The sequence below is a fragment of the Schistosoma haematobium genome, chromosome 1, assembly GCF_000699445.3.
Source record: "Schistosoma haematobium chromosome 1, whole genome shotgun sequence".
Taxonomy (NCBI): domain Eukaryota; kingdom Metazoa; phylum Platyhelminthes; class Trematoda; order Strigeidida; family Schistosomatidae; genus Schistosoma; species Schistosoma haematobium.
In genome coordinates this window covers 82,022,595-82,043,556 of record NC_067196.1, presented here as the reverse complement: position 1 = coordinate 82,043,556, position 20,962 = coordinate 82,022,595, and the positions used below count along the sequence as shown (strand labels likewise).

General features: G+C 31.7%; 1 protein-coding gene across 3 annotated transcripts in view; it reads right to left on the bottom strand.

Moving 5' to 3' along the window:
• Positions 1-3,807: 3,807 nt before the first annotated feature.
• Positions 3,808-20,962, bottom strand: part of MS3_00010233 (uncharacterized protein) — a 30,240-nt gene continuing 13,085 nt past the window's right edge. For all 3 annotated transcript variants that reach the window (XM_051218592.1, XM_051218591.1, XM_051218593.1), the window contains 6 exons: positions 19,536-19,911; positions 13,914-14,022; positions 7,946-8,089; positions 7,083-7,331; positions 5,317-5,390; positions 3,808-4,514 (listed from right to left, as the gene is read on the bottom strand). In XM_051218592.1, coding sequence (XP_051075301.1) covers positions 4,226-4,514; positions 5,317-5,390; positions 7,083-7,331; positions 7,946-8,089; positions 13,914-14,022; positions 19,536-19,911 — 1,241 coding nt within the window. In that variant the 3' untranslated portion in view covers positions 3,808-4,225. The remainder of the gene's footprint in view (positions 4,515-5,316; positions 5,391-7,082; positions 7,332-7,945; positions 8,090-13,913; positions 14,023-19,535; positions 19,912-20,962) is intronic.

Below are 20,962 nucleotides of genomic sequence, written 5' to 3'. Positions count from 1 at the left end.
GACATATATTTTCCATATAGCTATATATATACGAACGTACAGCTTAAGTAAATGATTTCGTCGAAAAGAAAATTGATCTGAATTCAGAAATGATTTCATATTATTAAACTGTGCATATCATGAGTCTGCCTTCACACTTTAAACCAAAGTGATGAAAGAACCTACCTCTAGAAAAATACTGTTTTGAGAAATAATAAATGGTTTTAAAGGAAACCAGGATTTTAAAATGCTTTACTACTGTAAATATAGACTTTATAATGGTCAGAAATTACAATCTATTCATCTTAGTACCTGACTAGATTTTCCAGTGAGAAAACGTTTATTGTTTCTATGTATCACCACACTCTTATTCGCTTTCAAAATCAATGTTAAATAGGAAAGAGTAGAGAAATTCATGATGATAAAGTTGAGACTAGAATTTATGAATGACCTTTGAGCGACGCTTAAGTGACCTTGAGAATGTCCACCCATTTACTAGGGGGTTATAAACCAGTATAAGGATTCATGATTATGATTTGGTGTTGATGGTTAGGGTTAGGAATTAGCCTTGGGGTTTTCATCACGAACTGACCTCAGCTTAAGTGTCAAAATGCTATTTAGCCAAATGGATGAATGAATTTCATACCAAAATCCATGACCTGTTATCATAAATCTGAATGGTTCGTCCATAAATTATAGTCTCGCCAGATTACGTAGAACAAAGAATTGAGCGACTAATGACTGGTAATATTAACACAAATGATATTTATAATATTTTATTATAATCAGTAAGATTTTTCTATCCAGGACTGTATGTCAGTTAGTAAATCTAATAGTTAAAAACATATCTTACTAGCTAGTACGTGACAGAATGTCTTATATGAAATCTGAATTAATTCATGTCTATAATTCGTTCAAACCAATAGAAGTGCTTAACTGTTTACCTTTCAGAAGTTTTAGTTTATGAAAGGCTAATTGAACTATCAGTTTTCATATCTAGGATGGTTTAATAAACTGAATACATGACTATCACATAAATATTCAATTTTTCAGAAGTGAACCATTCATTACACTTATCAATATTCAGTCGAAACAAAATAATCAGATAAACACTTAAGGCTTAAACACTTGTGATCTTAATTTTTTCACAAACTCTTAGGCTATCCGTATTTTTTGTCTGGAACTTAAATCAATTAAAAATGATGAGGTATGATTAAGGTGTTTATACAAGGAATTGTTTTAAGTAATGGGGCCAAGGTTTACTTTGATACTTACAGACAACCTTGGATTTTAGGAAAGAAATGCAACAATGAATAGTAATTTGTGATTCTGACCAGTTAGGTTACAAAAAGAATCACATGTATTTGTTGCATTTCAAATTGTATCAAAGGTAGGACTGGCTGTATTCTTCATTATATATTCATACGGTTGTTTTTATTCTTCTTTATCCACTATTTCTCTATAGTAACTACTAGAAAATGGATTTTTAGTGCTAAGAAACAAGATTTTGGTTTCCGTCTTTCGGGGTCCTTTGTTGAAGATGATGCATTTGTCATGCTGAACTGGTACTGAGTAGCTTATACTTCAGTGAATATTTCCTGATAGTTAAAAAGATAGACTTCTAAAATTGATGAAGGATACTGGTAGAACAAATATATTTCGGGAATTTATCAGCTTTTATAACAAATTTAGTAACCGTTATTGATACCCAACTATAACAAAACAGCTGGCTAATTAAATATAGACACATTTATATACCTAGTTATATTTAACAAACTAACGGAAGTACACCTCAACAAATATTGTTCCTCAATATTAGTTCATAATGGATATGTTACTAGATGCTTTGGAGAGCATATTTGAAAGAAAGTAAACATAAAAATTATTGTTATGATTATAACATTCCAAGTGTCTGATATTCAATCACTTTAATTTCATCTCTCTAAAACTGATTTACTGCCTCTCTTTGTTCAGAATAGAAAGCAATTAAGTTTTTAGTTGATAGGTGTGGAAAAGAATTTTTAATTGTGTATATATTCAATCAAACTGTTTAGTACATTTTTTGTATGTCCTTGGAATGTAAAAATGTTTAATGTAAACTTGGAGTTAATTTCCCTAATTAACATAATTCTGATTATCAGAATGGGTTTTGTGGAGATTTTTAGAAATTTCACTTGTTGAAATCACGAGTCAATTAGAGCTAGACCACCATGGAAAACCTGCAAGCAGTGGACGGCCGTTTCGTGGATGCGCACTGCTGAGGAGTCCCATACTAGGGTGAAACGGCCGTCCACTGCTTCCTGGTTTTCCATGGTGGTCTAGCTTCAATTGACTCATGATTTCAACAAGTGAAATAAGTCTGATTTTTTATTTTTATGAGCACAAGGGGTTCTAATAGACAATTATATATAAAAGACTTTTTAAAGAGCTGTGTATACGTTGTACGAGAGAAATATTTTATATTAATGGTTTTTATCAGAAGGGGTTTTGGTAATTTAATAGTTGAATTCATGAGTCAATTAAAGCTGGAGCACCATGGAAAACCTGGAATCTCGCGAGCAGGATCACGGATGCGCAGTCCCATACTAGGATGAGACAGCCGTCAAGGGCTTCCAGGTTTTCCATGTTGATCTAGCTTTAACTTAATCATGAATTCAACTATTAAATTACTGATTTCTTTACAAAAATTCAATTATATTGTTTCAAATTAAAACAAAGACAGCATTAGAACTTTTAATATGAACAGGATATTTCAGTGAATTATTCAACTAGTCTTCCAAATCCAGGCAAAACCAAAAAGCCTGCAAATAAACGAAGGCAACGTTCTAATAAGTCTAAAGGGTAATAATTTATTAATGGCACAATTGAGTTTACTGATATGCCATGAAAAGTTTAAAAACTGAAAGTAATCTCATTTGAGGATAGAAATCCTCTTGAGGTAATCACATCAAAGTTAGCTCGATCAGTATAAATTCCAAGGTCTAAGGAGATCTTCAATAATCATTTGAAGCCTATGCATAACACAAGAACAAGAAACCCGAAAAAATTAGACAAGTTCAACACATGGTAGTGAATGCACTAAGCAAATCTTTGCACTTCAATAGCTTTTAGAACGACTTCCCTGTGCCTCATGAATCTTTAACGGTTCACTGTAGCTGATATTAAACCGTGAAAAAGTTATTATTTACATTATATGTGGTTAGATAATTCCTAGTAAGTTGTTAAATCTGTTTACAATCTGTCCCTATTCTCTTTCTTTTAACTATTTTGTGTTTTGCATTATACTACTTATTAATACCCAGTAAATAGTTGTATTCCTAGAAATTTCTATGCGTATGTTATAATGCAAGTTTGTCTTGTAATATTCACATATATTTATAGCAATTTTGTATTTATCATTATAATTAATTTCTTCCAATCTCCGTAGTAATTATTCACAGCTTTTGTGTCGTCATTCAACGGTTTCCACATTGATTACTCTTGAATCCGTTTTTGTTTGTTGATAAACTGTTATCAAGTTTAGACACAACTATCAACTGTTATTTGCACTATCGTATATCGTTATTATTCTTTATGTTACTGTTGCAGGAATCCCTCTTTATTTCAGACTTGCAGACGCGGTAAACGCCACAGACACCTCACAAGTTGAGATTTGTAACTAATTTATGTATATTATTCAATAAAGAACCGCTTTTTAGACAAATCGCTGTTTTGTGAAATTCGATTGCGCGCGTACCTAAATTGGGTGATTTAGACGCTTTGATAAATTTAACATGAATATTATGTTGTAGGTATGAAGTGAAATAATTGTGGATAATGACACAAAAGCAAGTGTGATACTTTTGTTTATTCATATTTTAGTAAACGAAAAACAATAGAAACTATTTTACAAAAAAAAAGGAAACAAAGCACACTGATCAATTAATGGAATGACATAACGAAACAAAAGAGAGAAATCATTTCAATCTATTAATTACTGCCTATAAACATATTATTTTCAAGCTGAAATCATAGATCCTTTAACTCATAACAATAATAGTAATAATAATGCAATCAATTCTGTCAAACATAAACTAAAGAAAAAGAAAAGTTGATTGACAATTTCTATCCTTATTACACAATTCAGCATTCATATACATACAGTATGTCATAAAAATAAAAGGATACTAACATAGTTTGTAATAAGTGAATAACAAGAAATTATAGATAGATCAAATACAATAAAAGATGTAAAACTTTATCATCACTAACAACTGATTAATTGCCACAATTCAAATGTATCAATTATAAATGGGACACTATCACATACTGTAGATGAAGATTTTATCGTTGGATTTAATGGATTAGAATTAACATGTACATTTTTAATATTGTTTTCTATCAATACATTCTCATTTTTATCAGATTTATTCAATGATAAAGAAGAGAATTGTATATCTGGTAAATTTCCACTGAGTACAGGATTGTCAAATGTGTCGGTCGGTTCACTACAACCATATTTTAATGATTCATCAAACCATATTGCATTTCGTCCGCTTTAAGACAAAAACAAAAACAAAAAAAGGACGTGACAAATGTTGTCATAATAACTGTTGTGACAAAAAGAAAAAAAAAAGAATTGACCTCTTAAAATAATTTGTCATATGATCACAGTTTAATAACCTGTCCCAGCGAAATTCTATTTGTAGACTTTAACTTACAGGAAATATCCAGACGAAATTAAAACAGGGAATAATGGATGTAGAGGATCTATTTAGGGGTCAAGAAATATCTTGAATGGACTAATGTTAATAAATGCAAATCGTTCAATTCTTAATCCGTAGTTTGAAATTAATATGCTCATTGAGTCATCTGATGGCCTTAGATTTAAACTCAATTTAGAGTCAATATTTTGAATTACCAAATAGTTCAAAGCTAAGATGAATCAATTGACCATTATATTTTCTTATGTAGAGTCAGTTAGTCAACTATCAACACGCGCAGAGCCCAACATACATATGTGTTGGTTTAAGTGGCCATATGACACCAATCAGACGATGAAATTAACAGAATGAGTAGCAAAACAGATCAACAACAATATAGTAAATATAACGATTATAAAGAATAACAGTTTTCTCTCAAAGTTTCTTTTAATGATTTCGTTCTATGATCTCAAAAAGAAAAAGTTTTCAGGGTAAAAAAGTTCAAACTTGTTAAAACTTCAATTAACAAACAGTAGATACCAAATTTAAACTTTATATAACAGTACATATTACATTCTAAGATGCATTATACACAAAAATTGAACATTTTTCTCATTATACATATCAAAATAATTGGAAAAATAAACAAACTTACCTTTGACCGCCAATATGAAATGAATGAAGAGATCCTCGCATGAAAAAATAATTCTTCTTAGTCCAACAATATTTCTGTAATTGGAAAAAAATGCACGAATTTTGTCAATAACACTGGATAATCACTGCATAATATCGCTTGATGTGAAAGCTGAAAGATGTAGGTTCGATTAAATGTAGAGTTGTACGTACATACTACTGATTAGTTTGTCAGCGCTAGCAGTTTAATACTGTTTTCTTTTAAATATCACTCCAACTGATGTCAATCCACAATAGGAATTAACGTTAAATACTCATTAATGATAAAAGTAATAATTAATTAATGAAAAATGATGACAATATTGAATTGATCATCGATGAGATACTCTTGGGTAAAACCGATAATCGTTTACATAAACATATTGATGTTTATATATTCGTTTATTCCGGTTTTAATCATGTCGATTAATTATTCAACTATTTGTTATTTTCACCGTGATGATATGATTATCAATACAGGGTTGTGGAGATAATTGAGTTTTGTTTGAGATCATGAACCGATCAATGTTAGACGAGCATTGGAAACCTGGGAGGAATATACAGGCATTTCGTCCTAGTATGAGACTCCTTAGCAGTGTGCGTCCACGATCCCGCGTGCGGGGCTCGAACCCACGTGCTTCGGTCTCGCGCGTGAACACTTAAACTCTAGACCACTGAGCCGGCATTCAACGGTGTTAATGTCTGACCCCAACAAACCATACTAGGACGAAAGTAGTGAAAAAATTAAACACCAATTGCTCAACATTGTGGAAAAAAACGTTACACACAATCATTAAAAAATTAAACCTTTCGAACAATTTAGAGTAAGCTTTTTTCAAATAACATGAAATCAGTGTTTGATGTATAATGAGAATGTGACTAGTAAGAAATACATTTTTTAATCCCTACAAATTTGTGTACATTCTGAATAATATTACTACACTATCTAAAAGCTCCCAATCAGAAATAGAAGGACGCATTGGAGTAAATAATAATCAACACACAGTTAAGAATCTGGACTCGAAAGTGAAATTATGTAAGCTAGAACCCGTGACAAACACTGATGCATATCGAAGTTAAAGTGAAATCTATGGAAATATGGTTTTGTGTTGCGAATTCTTTATTATAACAACTGAACATATAGACGTAAATTTCTTACTGAAAAAAAACTGTGACTATTGTGACTCATCAGCATTGTGGATATAACATAGTATAGGGTAAGAGAAGCTTATGACATCGAGTTTCACTGAAAAGAACAACAGTACAATTCAATAAAATTCAGAGTACGAATTCAAAACAAGATAAAATAAGTGTCATGTATTATAGTGATAGCCACTATAAAAGAATTATCATCAAAGTATGTCCTGAGCAACGAGTAAAACATTTGGATATATATTTATACAGATCTCATTAACAAATGCTTGGATATCTGATCTTAGTTATTTTTTATCACGTCAGTAGAGTTTGTTTAAAAGCTAAGGAGAACATATGTTGACTTAAATTTATAGCTGAAGTAGAACAGTGATAATCTATGTGACTAATACATACATTTAAATGACGAAGTGAATACGGTATATTTTACTGATTGTTGACAGATAATGTGAAACCCAGTTCTAGGACTCAGTTATGTTCTCTTGATCATTTCAAAGTAAATATTTAATTTACATAGTCGTAAAATATACCAATAAAATATTGAATAAACAATGTAATAATAATAATACTGTGTAAAATAAGGTATAAAATACTTACTTTAAATGTTGGTTTCCAATGAAAGACAAATGTTTCACCAGTCCCATAAAAATGTTTACTACATTTCATTGTTTCCGACATAACTGCACCAAATACAACGCCCATTGTATCACGTATAAGCAATAAAACACTACCTTCAACATCTTTACACTTTCTGTACACTGTGTTTAAACAATAGCCATCATCTTCAGATTTGTAGATAGAATTTAAGTTGGAACTACTCCAATATGCAGGAAAGTTAACACTAAGCTAGAAAGTAATGGAATGATGAAATTTAAGATTGCTTCTGAAAACAATTGTAAACGCACCTAAACATTGTAATGCTTGAGATAACATTTTCTACCCATATTTACACAAAAAGAGTATATTAATTCTTCTGTAACCGTATAAAATACCTCTCATTAGTACAAGTATGGATTATATTGTAATTAACGTATAATTTTACACGATCTTACGATAATCTAGTTTGAAAAAGCAACAGTTTGTTTACAACATGATCAACGTAACTGTTGATTTTTAAGATAATAGAGCAAACAAACATTCTGATAGAAGTAAATAGAGAAGAAATCAGTGATAGGAAAAACACTATAAAAGTAAACAGTTATTATAACAACCCCAATTATTTGGATCTTTTTATTCATAGGATGAACTATTTACAGACTCAGAAGTTCCAGTATAAAAAACCAGAAATCAGTGTTATAATGTATATAGTTATAGTAATTTCTCTGAATTACATGCAATTGTAACTTACCTAAGTGTGAATATCTTATCAATAATTTCATTTAAACATTAATAGGCACAAACAACAAAAGATATCATTTGATTAAAACTACTACTTCTAATTAAGACATTTAATAACTTACATCTACTAGCATGTCATTAGTTAATATTCTGCTTTCACCGCCATTGAGTATTGGTACATGAATAGATTGTTCCAGACTTTCTAACATTTCTTCAACTAAACTACGACGATGACATACTTTAGAATCAGAATCTAACGCCTGTCCCTATTGATCAAAAGAATCATAAAGAATATAAACATGACAATAAAAACCTTATAATTATTATACACATCATATAAAATTACCTAGGAACTAAATGCCTCTGTCATTCATCTTTCTATGCATAGATGTTAAGGAGGTTAAAAAACCCCATAGTTTTGTACGAATATATACATAGTAATCTAAGCGACTTTTAACACTAAGTGTTAATTGCTTAACAACACAATGCTGAAAAAGTGTGACACCTTTTTATATCAGGAAACATTTCATGAACATAAAAAATTGCAATAACACTCGGAAGCAATGTGATATTGGAAATAACAAGAAGGAAATTTAAAGGCCCTGTAACATTAGCGTTTTTTATTTAATAATAATTCTTGTTCATCAACTGCTAACAACCTGTAATAACATTTCAATGTGTAAATTACAAATATTGTTTAAGATAAACGTATAGATATGAAGAGGGAATTGATCAAAAATTGATGTGGGTGTATACTGGTTTTATAATTTTTCTTATTACAACCCAGCTAATCTTATTGCTTAGTATTCTTGGACACCCAAATCAGAACATGGTTGAACAGTAACGAAATTATATTCCAAATAATAAGGAAAGATGGAAGTAAGAATAACAATAAGAGAAACATTAGTATATTTATAGTTTTTAGATGAGAAGATTCTAGAGTCTTCTCCAAGTATCGACTAACGCTGATTGGATAATAAATAACCAATCAGAGTGCAGCAACACAATCGCGGATGGAACGTGCTTTAATTCAATTTATAGCCCACTAACACCCGGTATAATACACCAAAGTTTATTAAAATTTATATGGTTTTTAAAGAATTCAGAAGGAAGATCTAAAACGTGGAATAGAACAGTAAAGAAAGACCGCACAGCTTGAAATAAGAGGTTAAGTGACCTTTAATGATGAATAAAATATGTGTTATATCCCGATGAGAATAATGAATGGTAACTGTTGGAATCTATTTCTGGAGTAATATGTATATTTTCTATAGCATAATTGTTAAGTAACTAAACCATTAATATTCCTGTTCCTCTTATCATAAGCTTTATTTTGACCTAAGAACTATTATTATACGATTTACCATTCTTAAGTTATTCCCAGCTTATTAATTACAGTCTCTCACATTCACAGACACTTTTGGCTAAATCTTGTACAAATGTTGTTTCCTATTTTATGGTACGATGTGGTCTGTTTGGTTGGTTTATAAACCCAGTATGTTTGAAATAAATGATTCATATTACAGAGGCTGAGAATGGTGTTCTGGACTTAACAAGCAGGGCTAGGCAGGAAGCAGGATAGCTAAGGACTCTACACTGCTCGTACAGGTTTTATGCGTCATTCGCCCGGTCGATAATTCACTGTTCTCCAATTGATGGTATTATCACATTATACATTAATGGGACACAGGGCACGAGTTATAACAATATGCAATAAAATAAACTCAATTAAAATATGATCACACAAATACCAAAGAAACGAAATATGTAAATAAACTTGCGAAAAATTCGAAAATGAAATAGAAAAAGTATAAATCAGATTTCTAGGGCTTGAAGGATTTATTTCCATAACATATACCCATTGAAACATTAAATGTTCAGGGACTTTTTTTCAGTCAGTTCTTCATCAAGGCTCATTATAAGAAAATAAGTTTTAGAAATAAGTCTAAAATCAAAACCAAATTCATGGTGGTAAGTTAATTTGGCAATACAGGCTTCAGCTAATAATATAACTCAAAAAATAATATTAAAACTAAGAGGAGATTTTATAAACAGTTGATTGTCTCAACCAGTTACATAAGAGTAAGAACATCATCTGAAACTGCAGATAAATGCTTGTGTTATCTGTGAATAATTAGTAAAGTAAGCGTGATGAAAATTAAATAATCAAATTATTAAACACACTACGTAATCTTCAAATTAAAAATTAGGATTTTATGAAATAGGAAGTTTAGAAAAATTCTGAGGAACGTAATAGTAACTACGCAGATAGCCAGCGTAAGTCCAGAGGCTGTATAAACTTTTTCTGCATACAAAGGTTAAGATTTTTTATATGTATTCCTATGGTTTTTGCTGTGAGTTGGATTCTGAAACCATAGGATAGGTTCTATGGGATTTCGCGAATGATTTTAATTGTCGAAGTTTCATCTATGTGGTGACCAGTGTCAACTTAATGCTTCCAGATAAAACTTCTTATTACTTTCTTCTGTTCTTCGGTCAACTATGAGGGGTGATGTTCAGAAATATGACAATGTATTTGTCTAGATGTGAGCTTAATACAACTAGCTCCACAAGAGAAGCTGAAGTGGTAAATACACGCAGAGGCAGAGGAACCATACAATTTACCATTATTTCGTGAAATCACAATCGTCCGGTTGAGGAAAGTAGGATATAATATTACTTCATTGAATGTGAATTCCAAGGTTTTTTGTGTAGGTCGAACCAGTTACATTACCTGTAAACTGTAATTTTAGGAATGAAGCCTTTCATGGTATCATTGGTGATTTTACTTTCGATTTTTGTTTCAGATACATTAATCATGATTACTCTTCGACAAGATCGTCACGACTAACTGTTAAAGTACCTAACGAAATATATATCTGAAACAAAATCGAGAGGAAAATCACGTGTAACAATGAATGTCTGTGTATAATCTCCATTACAGAAGTTTCTTCATCTGAAAAAAATTATCATTTAAATCTAGGGAAAAGTTAGCTATTTCATCTAACTGTAAGGAAAAATAACTGAATAACTTAGACTTTTATGATTACAAATTTATTTTTGTCTTCCTCAATATAATTAATGAAAATCATATAAACCTTGACAGTTATTTTATATCTGAAGGGTTTTTGTGGATATTATAGTAATTTCAATAGTTGAGATCATGAGTCGACTGAAGATTGTGAAATAGTAACTCACTGATGACAGTGGTGGATGTGTCGCTCAATTTCGTGGATTAGTTGAAGTTAGACATCAACATCGTTGGATGTCGGCCGGCTCAGTGGTCTAGTGATTAAGCGCTCGCGCGCGACACTGATAGGTCCTGGGTTCAAATCTCGCGAGGCGGGATCGTGGATGCGCACTGCTAAGGTTGTTTTGTAGTCAAAATCTGTTCGTTAACAACTTAAACACTTCAATGAAAATAAACATATATGTGAATGAGACAAACTTTACATGGAATTAAAAAGAAATAAAATATGTATCACAGGAAAATAATAAATTTGTTGAACATGATTCATTCATTTTAAATGTGCACAAATTTAATCAATAAATGGTGAAAGGAGAAATTGAACTACCTACTCAATTTAACCCCCCCCAACCCCCGAAAAAAACATATAGGTATTATGAAAAAAATTAAAATAAACTTTATTGAAATGATCTAAAACAAAATAATTTTCACATTACACAAGTGAGATGAACAATTTTTTTCTTAAAAAAAGAAAAAAAATCTTCTTACAATTCATTCTAGAAGTGGTAATAATGAGAGCAAAATACATTTTGTTTGTTTGTTTTTTGTATGCATAAATTAATAAATAATAATTTTTATTAAAGGTTAAACAAAGAAAAAACTGAATCAATTAGACTTTGTACTGTTCATTTGTTTTATTTATTTAGTTATTTATTTTTAATCACAGCAGATATATTAAATTTTTATAAGGGTTATATTTCTCATTTCATATGATAGAAGCCTAAGGCTATTGATATAATGATGTTAGATTTAGTTGAGAAATCATATTGTTATTTTATGCATTTTATGACATAATATATCGTGACTAGGAAACTAGTGGAACAATGCATTTTTTTGGAACCTTTTCTTCAATATGTTCAAGTCAAGTTTACTACTCAACAAACTATCACACTTGATCGATAGCGGTCATATAGTGGACAGAAACACGTCGTTCAAAGTTATTTATCGTATTCCCACTAGTTTTCCTTATGGTGTTCGATCTTGTCTCTTACACATAGCAGAAGCTATAGGAAACCGAGCCAACAAGCCAAGTCTTTGTGTTCAGAAGAAATTTGTAACACCCTTATTTCTCCCCTGGTCTTAAGTAATAAATGAATTTATTTTCTAACTTTCTCTTCGTTTATTATTTTTCTTCACACCCTCCTACTACTTTATTTTCTCTCAACTATACGTTTCATGGTCCAATTATCTGAACATTTCTTATTACGTCATCTTATAATTTTATAATTGTTATCTCAGTTTCTATATCTTTCTAATCATTGAGCATCTGGGCTACCTGTTCCTGCCATCCAGATATTTCAACAAGTTATCTATTTTTATTTGTTTTAATATATCACTGTGTTTATTAATCGCATAACCTATTCTGCTGCGTTTCTGAAAAGTGTACAACCTTTCGTTGTCAAAGTTACAAAAAACTCAATAAGAGCCAATGTGGTTGCTGGCAATATACAGCGAAAAGAATGCACATTATTCAGATGTTCATTTACTGAACTGCTAACATCTAACTGGCGATCACTCAATATTTATCGCCAGGACCGACCAAGGAGAAAGAAACGGAAACTTGTTGAAATACTTTGTGCTGAGAATTCTATATTGTACCAAAAATATAATATTGAATAAAGCTAATAATAATAATAATAATAATAATAATAATAATAATAATAATAATAATAATAATAATAATAATAATGTAATATTGGTTTGAACCTTTATTTTTATCAAAACTAATGCACCTGTTGTCACACCATCAATTTGTACTTTTCACATTTTACTTATTATGTAATCTTTTCCATTGTTATCATTGACTTATAAACTACCTTGATTGGTTTAATAATTTTGTATATGCATATAAATATTACTGTATATTAGAGTAAAGTCTGATGAGGATCTAATCGAAAACAATATTGTTCGCTTATATATGTTGTTCTAAATTTACAATATGGGAATATTTCAAACTATTTTATGACTACTTAATAAAGTCACGCAAGTTGTCATGTTTACTTCAATGATTGTGTTTTTCCCGAAATATAGAAATCTTCACATAATGACTAGTCTCATTTCTTATAAATGATTGTATTTTGATCAAGTGTCGTTATTTAGTAACAGTCGATCGATTTACAGTAGTCATGTTAGATTCGTCCTTAGATTATTATTTCCTCATTCAACTTCCCAGAACAGAACAAAACATAATCGATGCTCACAAAAGTAAAGTGAAAATTAGAAACTGAAAAAGGTGTAAATTAACAATAATTTAGCTAGTGAACAATGTTGTACGTGATAAGAAAGATTGTTTGTCACATATATATGTATACAAAAACAATTCACTATCTTAAAAAAAATCCATCATACTAAACAATATATCTGTAAATACAAATGATCTTCGATAACATAGAACAAAGTCACCTACGAAGAGAAATCGCAACTAATAAACGGTTGAAAAAATGGGACACTCAAGAATTTCAGGACAAAACAGTAATAAATTGTTGAAAAATCTAACATGATTTTCGATCGATTTTAACAACGACTTTGTTTACAAACACTAGTTTTGTGTTATATTTACAATACGAGTTGAATAAAAATAGCATAATCAATAATTATAAAAAACATTGTTTACACAATATGTGAAAGAATTGAGGTGAAATTGTCTGATTATTTAGAGTGAAAATTCCCATTTAGAAACTTCGTGAAACGTCAAACAGAACGAAGAAATATTTCTTTTCAACTAGTTTTTCATGATAGCTCTACACTAATATATAGCCAAACACAACACAAATGTGAACTAGACAAAGAGAACTTTTGACATCCTTTGAAAATACTTACTAATTACAATATAAAATTCTTACTTTATCAGAATTTCCAATAACGACCTGTTCAGAATAATTGTTAACTTCTATATGCTTGTCTAAACTGCCTACACCAGCACGTAAAAGAAAACTGTAGACTTGAGTGAGGCTTTTAAAACAAACAAATAAAGAATTAAGATGATAGTTGATTGATGATATTTCAGCATTAGGAAAACATTTCAAGAAAAATATTGTCCAGTCTTGAAGAGCAAGAAAAGAAATCCTTTTTTATATTTTCTAAGTAGCTAATGTATTTTTACTGTTTTTAACATCAAGCAATCTGTGGCTATGTTTTGTTGTATCATCTATTTGATTGACTGAAATTTGTAGAATTCCAATTATAATGTTTTAACTAAGCTGTTAAGTAGTAACAAAAGTAGATAAAATATTTTTTTAAAAATGTTAGTCATTTCGTTGGGGATGCTAGATCCCCAGAAACCACTTGATAAACGTTTTATTTTTGTAATTTGGTTTCTAAAATTTGAATTTCTCATTTTCGCGCCCAAAAGCCCCTGTTTTAACCTTCAGTTTGTATTTCTCACTTAGAAGGACTTTAAATATAATTGGTTCGTTTCCTCTTTTAATACGCTATTTTGTGACGTTTGTAAAGGACATTTTTATACTGTATATATACGCTTGAGTTGTGTGCTTGTTCGTTCGTGCTTCCAAATGCTTATGAAATACACTTTTCTCTCGCTAAATCTGGTGTTCTCCCTCTAGTTACCAGAGCTGGGACACAGTGAATAGTTCAACTTGTCCTGTAGTTGTGTTGCTAACTTTCGTTCCGTTTGCCGGTTTGGATGATATCATGATCTCTTCAAACGTAGCATATTTAGGCACAACGTAGAACCTGGCGTATGTACACAAATTTACAGATAATCAAGGGATATAATACTTAAAATAAATTGACAGAAACTGTCAGCGCTACAGAATGTAATTTTGCTAAAGAAATTTTAGAATCCTAGTATAAAATACTCCGAGAAACAGATGGAAGTAGGATGATTTAAGCAAATTAGTAGTTAACGGGAAAGAAACGTAAACTCCATATATAAACTAATAAAGAGCAGAATTATGGAAAATAATGATGAAATGAAAACAAATTTTTAGAACGATTTGCAGCCAAGGAATCAGATAAACTATAGTATATAGATTGAGTATTGTATGCCTATTAGAATTTGAGGATGAACAAATGATGAAGTGTGTTATTTACATAATTGAAAGGACGAAAAGCGGATGTTCGGGGCTTTAATCGCCCTAGTGGATATGGAGGACCCATCTAGGGAAGTTGGGAAATTCTAATTCCAAACCAATGGTGCATATGAGCTCCAGGATCTTGAAGGGACAAATGGTGTATGAACATATTGTTGGTCACGAACTACCATGCGACTGCATCTCCTAACGTTGTCCACTCTATATTGGGGATTAGAACTCTGAGTCAAAAGCTCGGGGTGTTGCCCCTTAATAAAACAACCTGCTTAGGTTTGGGAGCCCGGAGAGTATTCTAGCCCTCACACAAATCGAATGATTTGTGTGGCGCATATATATTTGGTGCCTCCTTATACCAATGTTTATGAGTTTAAATAAATAAACAAAACATTGGAGTTTGAAGGACTCTAAATGAACATCAAGTTGGGATTGATATTAATCAATCGTCTTAGTTTAATACTCAATACTCAAGTAATCTATGTTTGTTCTTTCCTGTTTCCACCTTTAAAAGATGGTTTCAATGACCAAAATATATTCACATAATTTATCGGAATTAAAAACGGTTCAATTGTTCCAGTGGTGAAAAAGTCTGCTTTATGCTGATCATTTATGTTTTACTAAGGCCAATTAATTGTTCGAATGTAGATGAAGTGATCGAAAAATTCATATAATGCTTGAATTATAGTAAGGGTGTAAAATGACCAAACATTCTTATCGAATATGCTTCAGTCAGTCAGCTACAACGTAGGACCAGGCACATATATACATTTGTTCAAGTTGCCACGCCTCATTAGCACGACAAGATGGTCACCAAATTCATAGAAGTAGTTACTTCAATGGTAGTAATAAATAGAAGAAAGACTGCATATAAGGATATAATACAGGGAGAAGGAATTAGTTCGTAGATGTTTAGAAGACTGTATATTCTGTTAGTCATTTTTACAGAGTCAAATAGATTTCAACGATGAAGGCGTAAAAAAGCAAAGGTGAATAGGCCGATGAATCTTGAGTCAAAAATCTGTCATCATTTCAATCAAACTAGAATGACACAGCTTTGTGATCCTTGTCAACGTTTTTGCATTCTACTTTTATGAAGCTAAAATTTCACAGTAAAAGCTTATAATTCTGTGAAATAATTTAAATTTATGATTTTACCTGCACAGTACAATACATAACTATAAAACTATGATGTTTGTTTGTTTGTAAAACTAGGTAGTTTAAAACTTCAAAATATGCATATGTGTATATGTATGTAGGTAGGTAGGTAGATATGTATGGAAGAAATTAAGGTCATGGCAACGATCTTTCCGAGAAATGTTTCTACTAATATCTGCAATAGATAATACTTAAATGAGTCTAATGTTTTCTAAATCAATGAATGTTTAAATGACCATTTTACAGATTTTTAAAAAAATCCAGGAATGAAAACCAGAGGGAGGCACTGAATAGTTGTTTCACCCTAGTATGGGATTTATTAGGTTAGCACTGACTACTCAACCGCCGACAGTACCCAGAACCATTCGGTCTAAGTGGTGAAACTATTTACTCTTGATCACTGGATCGACGTTGAATGGTTCATTTTGTAATATCAACCGGTACACAACACTGTATGACTATTACCTATGACAATCGGTTATATATAGGTTCATGCCTAACATCATTGAGCTCCTTTGAGAACGACACCATGTCAATAATGCAGAGGTTCGGCATCGTGTGTTCGGGCACAGAGATGATAATGCAATCGATGTCACCATCTTGAAACACCGACTTCGGTGGCTTGGACATGTGCTACGAATGTCGTCCCAGAGAATTCCACGTCGTGCATTATTTGCCGACTCTGGGACTGGTTGGAAAAACCGGAGAGGTGGTCAGTACATGACTTGGTGTCGTGGTATGAAAGAAGCTGCAAAGAGCTGGCTTGTATCGGACCTTCACGACTCCCTGGTTGGGGTCCGAGAGATGGTGCAACACAGTGGCTAGAGACGTTATCAGATATGGCTCAGAATAGAAGCCAGTGGCGATCCTGCTGTAACCTTCTTTTACTTTCTTCATAGAAAGTGGTTGTATCTTCCTTAACTGAAAGATTTCTTCTGATTGTACCTTACCGTTTCCCCCATTACTATTATTATTATTATTATTATTATTATTATTATTATTATTATTAATATTATTATTACACTTCCTTACACTAGTCCGGTCGTAATTGTTCCTCTTTTTTTCTTTTACGCTTCTTATCTTTTTTTCTCCCCATTCTCATTGTTTTGTGTGGCGCATATATATTTGGTGCCCCCTTTTACCAATATTTATGTGTTCAGATAAATAAAATAATAAAGTAACGTTTAAGACTGTGCGGCTGAGTAACACACGTTAGGATCCACCATCAGTTTCCTCGAGAATACAAACATGCCTTGATGAAGATTGTTAAATAGCATGAAACCTAGGTCAAGCGGGGTTTCTAGTTGACTACCTCCAACCTTCTAATTAATAAACCATTCGTAGTCCAAAACGTAGCTCAAAAATATGCTACATGGTTCAGTTGATAACATAAAGACAAATAAGCAAAAACTCTCCAAGTATGTGGAAACTCTTTAACGAACTTACAGGTGACAGACAGTTTAGAAGTGATAACCAGCTGAATATTTGTGACTTAAGTCTTTTGTACGTCAGTCATCTGATGTGATGCTCCCTCTATCCACGGGTTTAAATAATAGCTGTGTTCCTACTTTCACTGAAACTGATGTACGTAGATGTCTCCAGTCGCTCAATTCATCTCGATGTTTGGGACCTGATGGTATCCTAAACATCCTTTTTAAAAAGTGTGCTGACGTCCTATGTTATCCGTTCACAACTATCTTTAACAGATCCTTCTCATCTAATCTCATACCGAAAATGTGGAGAAAGATGAAGATAATTCCTGTACCCAAGAAAGCATCTGGTGATAATGTAAAATTTAGACCTATTGCAATAACTTCACTCTTCCTCAAAACAATGGAAAAATTATTAATACTTCCACTTCAGCCTGCGATAAAAGAGCATATTGATCCGAATCAGTTTGCTTACAGACGCAAAAGAAGCACTTTAGATGCTGTTGCTGTTCTGTATCACAACATAATGTTCAACTTAGAAAAGGGTAAGAAGTATGTTCGATGTGCTTTTCTGGACTATACTTCAGCTTTTGATTGTATACCAAGACAACGTTTAATTAACAAGTTAATCAGCGTCAACACTGACAGCTGGATAACCAACTGGCTATGTTCCTACCTCTCTGGAAGGGAACAGTACACTGTGTTTGGAGGAAAGAGTTCAGATTCTCTACTGTCTCAGGAAGGTGTACCACAAGGAGCTGTTCTTTCACCTCTTCTATTCTCTTTTTTTCTGCATGACCTGCCATCTTCCACAGAAAACACTTCTGTGAAGTACGCGGATGATCTCACTATATGTATGCCTATATCTTCCTCTTTACATCCCATAGAAATGAATGTGTTTTTGTCTCGTATTGATTGTTGGTCTGTTGGTAATGGTCTCATACTTAATCCGTCTAAATGTCAAGCTGTTAACTTTAGTATGAGACATGAACGGAATATAAACACCATTTTGAGATCCCATAATCCTTGTACCATCGGAGACTCCTTGATAAAATCAGTGTCGAAGGTCAATTATCTTGGTGTCACCTTTTCCTTTGATCTGTCTTGGTCTTCCCACGTTTTATTGTTATCAAAGGTTTTCCGTCTGACCTACTACATAAAGAGATTGCATGCTCTTGGGATTACTCGTCATTCACTCTTACAATTTGTCAATTCTTGCATATTACCTATTATTCTTTACTGTTCTCCATTATTCTTTCCCGGGCTTTTGAGGAAAGACTTTGCTGTATTGCGGAGAGTGCTGAAGGCAGTTAGCAAGATGTGCGGTGAATTTTTCGAGGTCATAATTAATATGGTTGTGGATAGACATTTAAAATCATGCAAACTCCTGGCAGGTGTTATTTTATTAGATACTAGCCACCCCCTTCACTCTTATCTTTCTCCTTGTATATCTTCTGGTAGAACGAGATGTAATTACATTAAAATCCATGCACGCAAGCAAAAGTATAAAAGTTCCATAATACCCTACCTAGCAAATATACTGTGACGAACAGGTTGTTAGAGTTAACCTAGTCAATAACTTGCATTGTTAACATGTCCTTAATTTTAAAAGTTGTACGGTTTTTCGTTTTTTTTTTAAAGAACCTTTTTTATATTTTTTTTGTGTTTGTTACTGTTTTTTTGTTGTTGCGTAAGTAACTTGTTGAAATAACCTGTGCTGAGAATTCTATATTGTACCAAAATATAATATTGAATGAAGCCATTAATAATAATAATAATGTATACTGATTATCAACAAGTTGCTGTAATCACTGAGAGGACTTTTGCTTACCGATCAACAGCAAGACGAAATATATGAGTTATATCTCCAATTAGAGTGATTCTCAAATATAAATCGTTTGTAACGTTAGTTACATTTTTGTCTTCACTGTTATTTTCTTTTTGTAATAATTGACTCACAGATGTACTCAATGTTTCTAAAGATGTTGTTGGTAGTTGGTGCGGTGATGATGATACTGATGATGATGTTGACAAAGTTGTCTCGATTTCAGGGGGAATTTCAGGAGTTTTCAACTGTTCATCAATATTGACAGCAAAAGTGCTATCGGAGAGACCAATGGAATTATCGTTTATAATTGATTCACTAGTTTCGTCAGGCTGTTCCTTATCAATATTACTGGATAAATTGGGATCATTTCGCTGATTATCTGAATAATTAAAAAGAAAGGAAGAAAAAAGAATTTTACTATAAATGAAAATTTAATTCTCAATGGCATACTTCAAAAATAGGATAGGCAATATGAATGAACATATAATGGAAGTTTTAAAACTTTATTGGTTACGAAAAATACTTGCTTGATGGATTTTGACGTAAACCTTTACTCACCAATGCTCAGTTGTTTAGATATATTTATTAAAGAATTCCACTAAACTTTAAAAAATGAAATGGTTTCTATAATAACGAGACGGTCATCTAGTGCTTTCAGGTTTTCAATGGTGGTCTAATTTAGATAGACTCATGAATTCAACTATTAAAATAAAAGAAATATCAGAATAATATTCTATCCTACCTAAGAATTACTTAACAATATTCATTAAGTTTTTTTAGCGAAATACATTCCATAAAATCTCATTACAAACTATAAAAGCAAAACGGAATTCATTATAAATTCTCAATTTACTAGCTGTCCATACCAGTCAGTGTCTTTGTTTTAATTTCAGTTATTAAAAGTTTTAAATAAGGAGACGTTAATTTAAATCTATACATGACAATCAAAACATCGCGATCTCTCATTTATACTTATTAAACTATTTTAAAATGATCTCTATCAAACAGACAAATCGATAGATGAATAGAAGCCCCATAGTCGAATACAATGAAGTCAACTGTTAATAGTGATAAGTATATAAATGAGGTAAGGTAAGAAAATTAGTTACACATGGGTGAACGATTTTCAACGACCACCTTCTGTGTTGGTTTCGTTGTGAGTTATTTACTCCTATTTTTTAACAGAAAAGAAAACACTTATGAATTTACTGTCCATAATCCATAATTATTTAACTAAAACCCTATCAATATGTATATACATACATATTTTAACGGTTACAGAGATACCACACAACTTTGTTATCATTAATCATCTAGTATGTTAGTGATTGTACAAACGACCTTTAGACAGATAGTTGAGAATTTAACTTACAAAGATTGGAAAACCATAGATAATATTTTCATCATATGACTAAAATTATGAATATCGT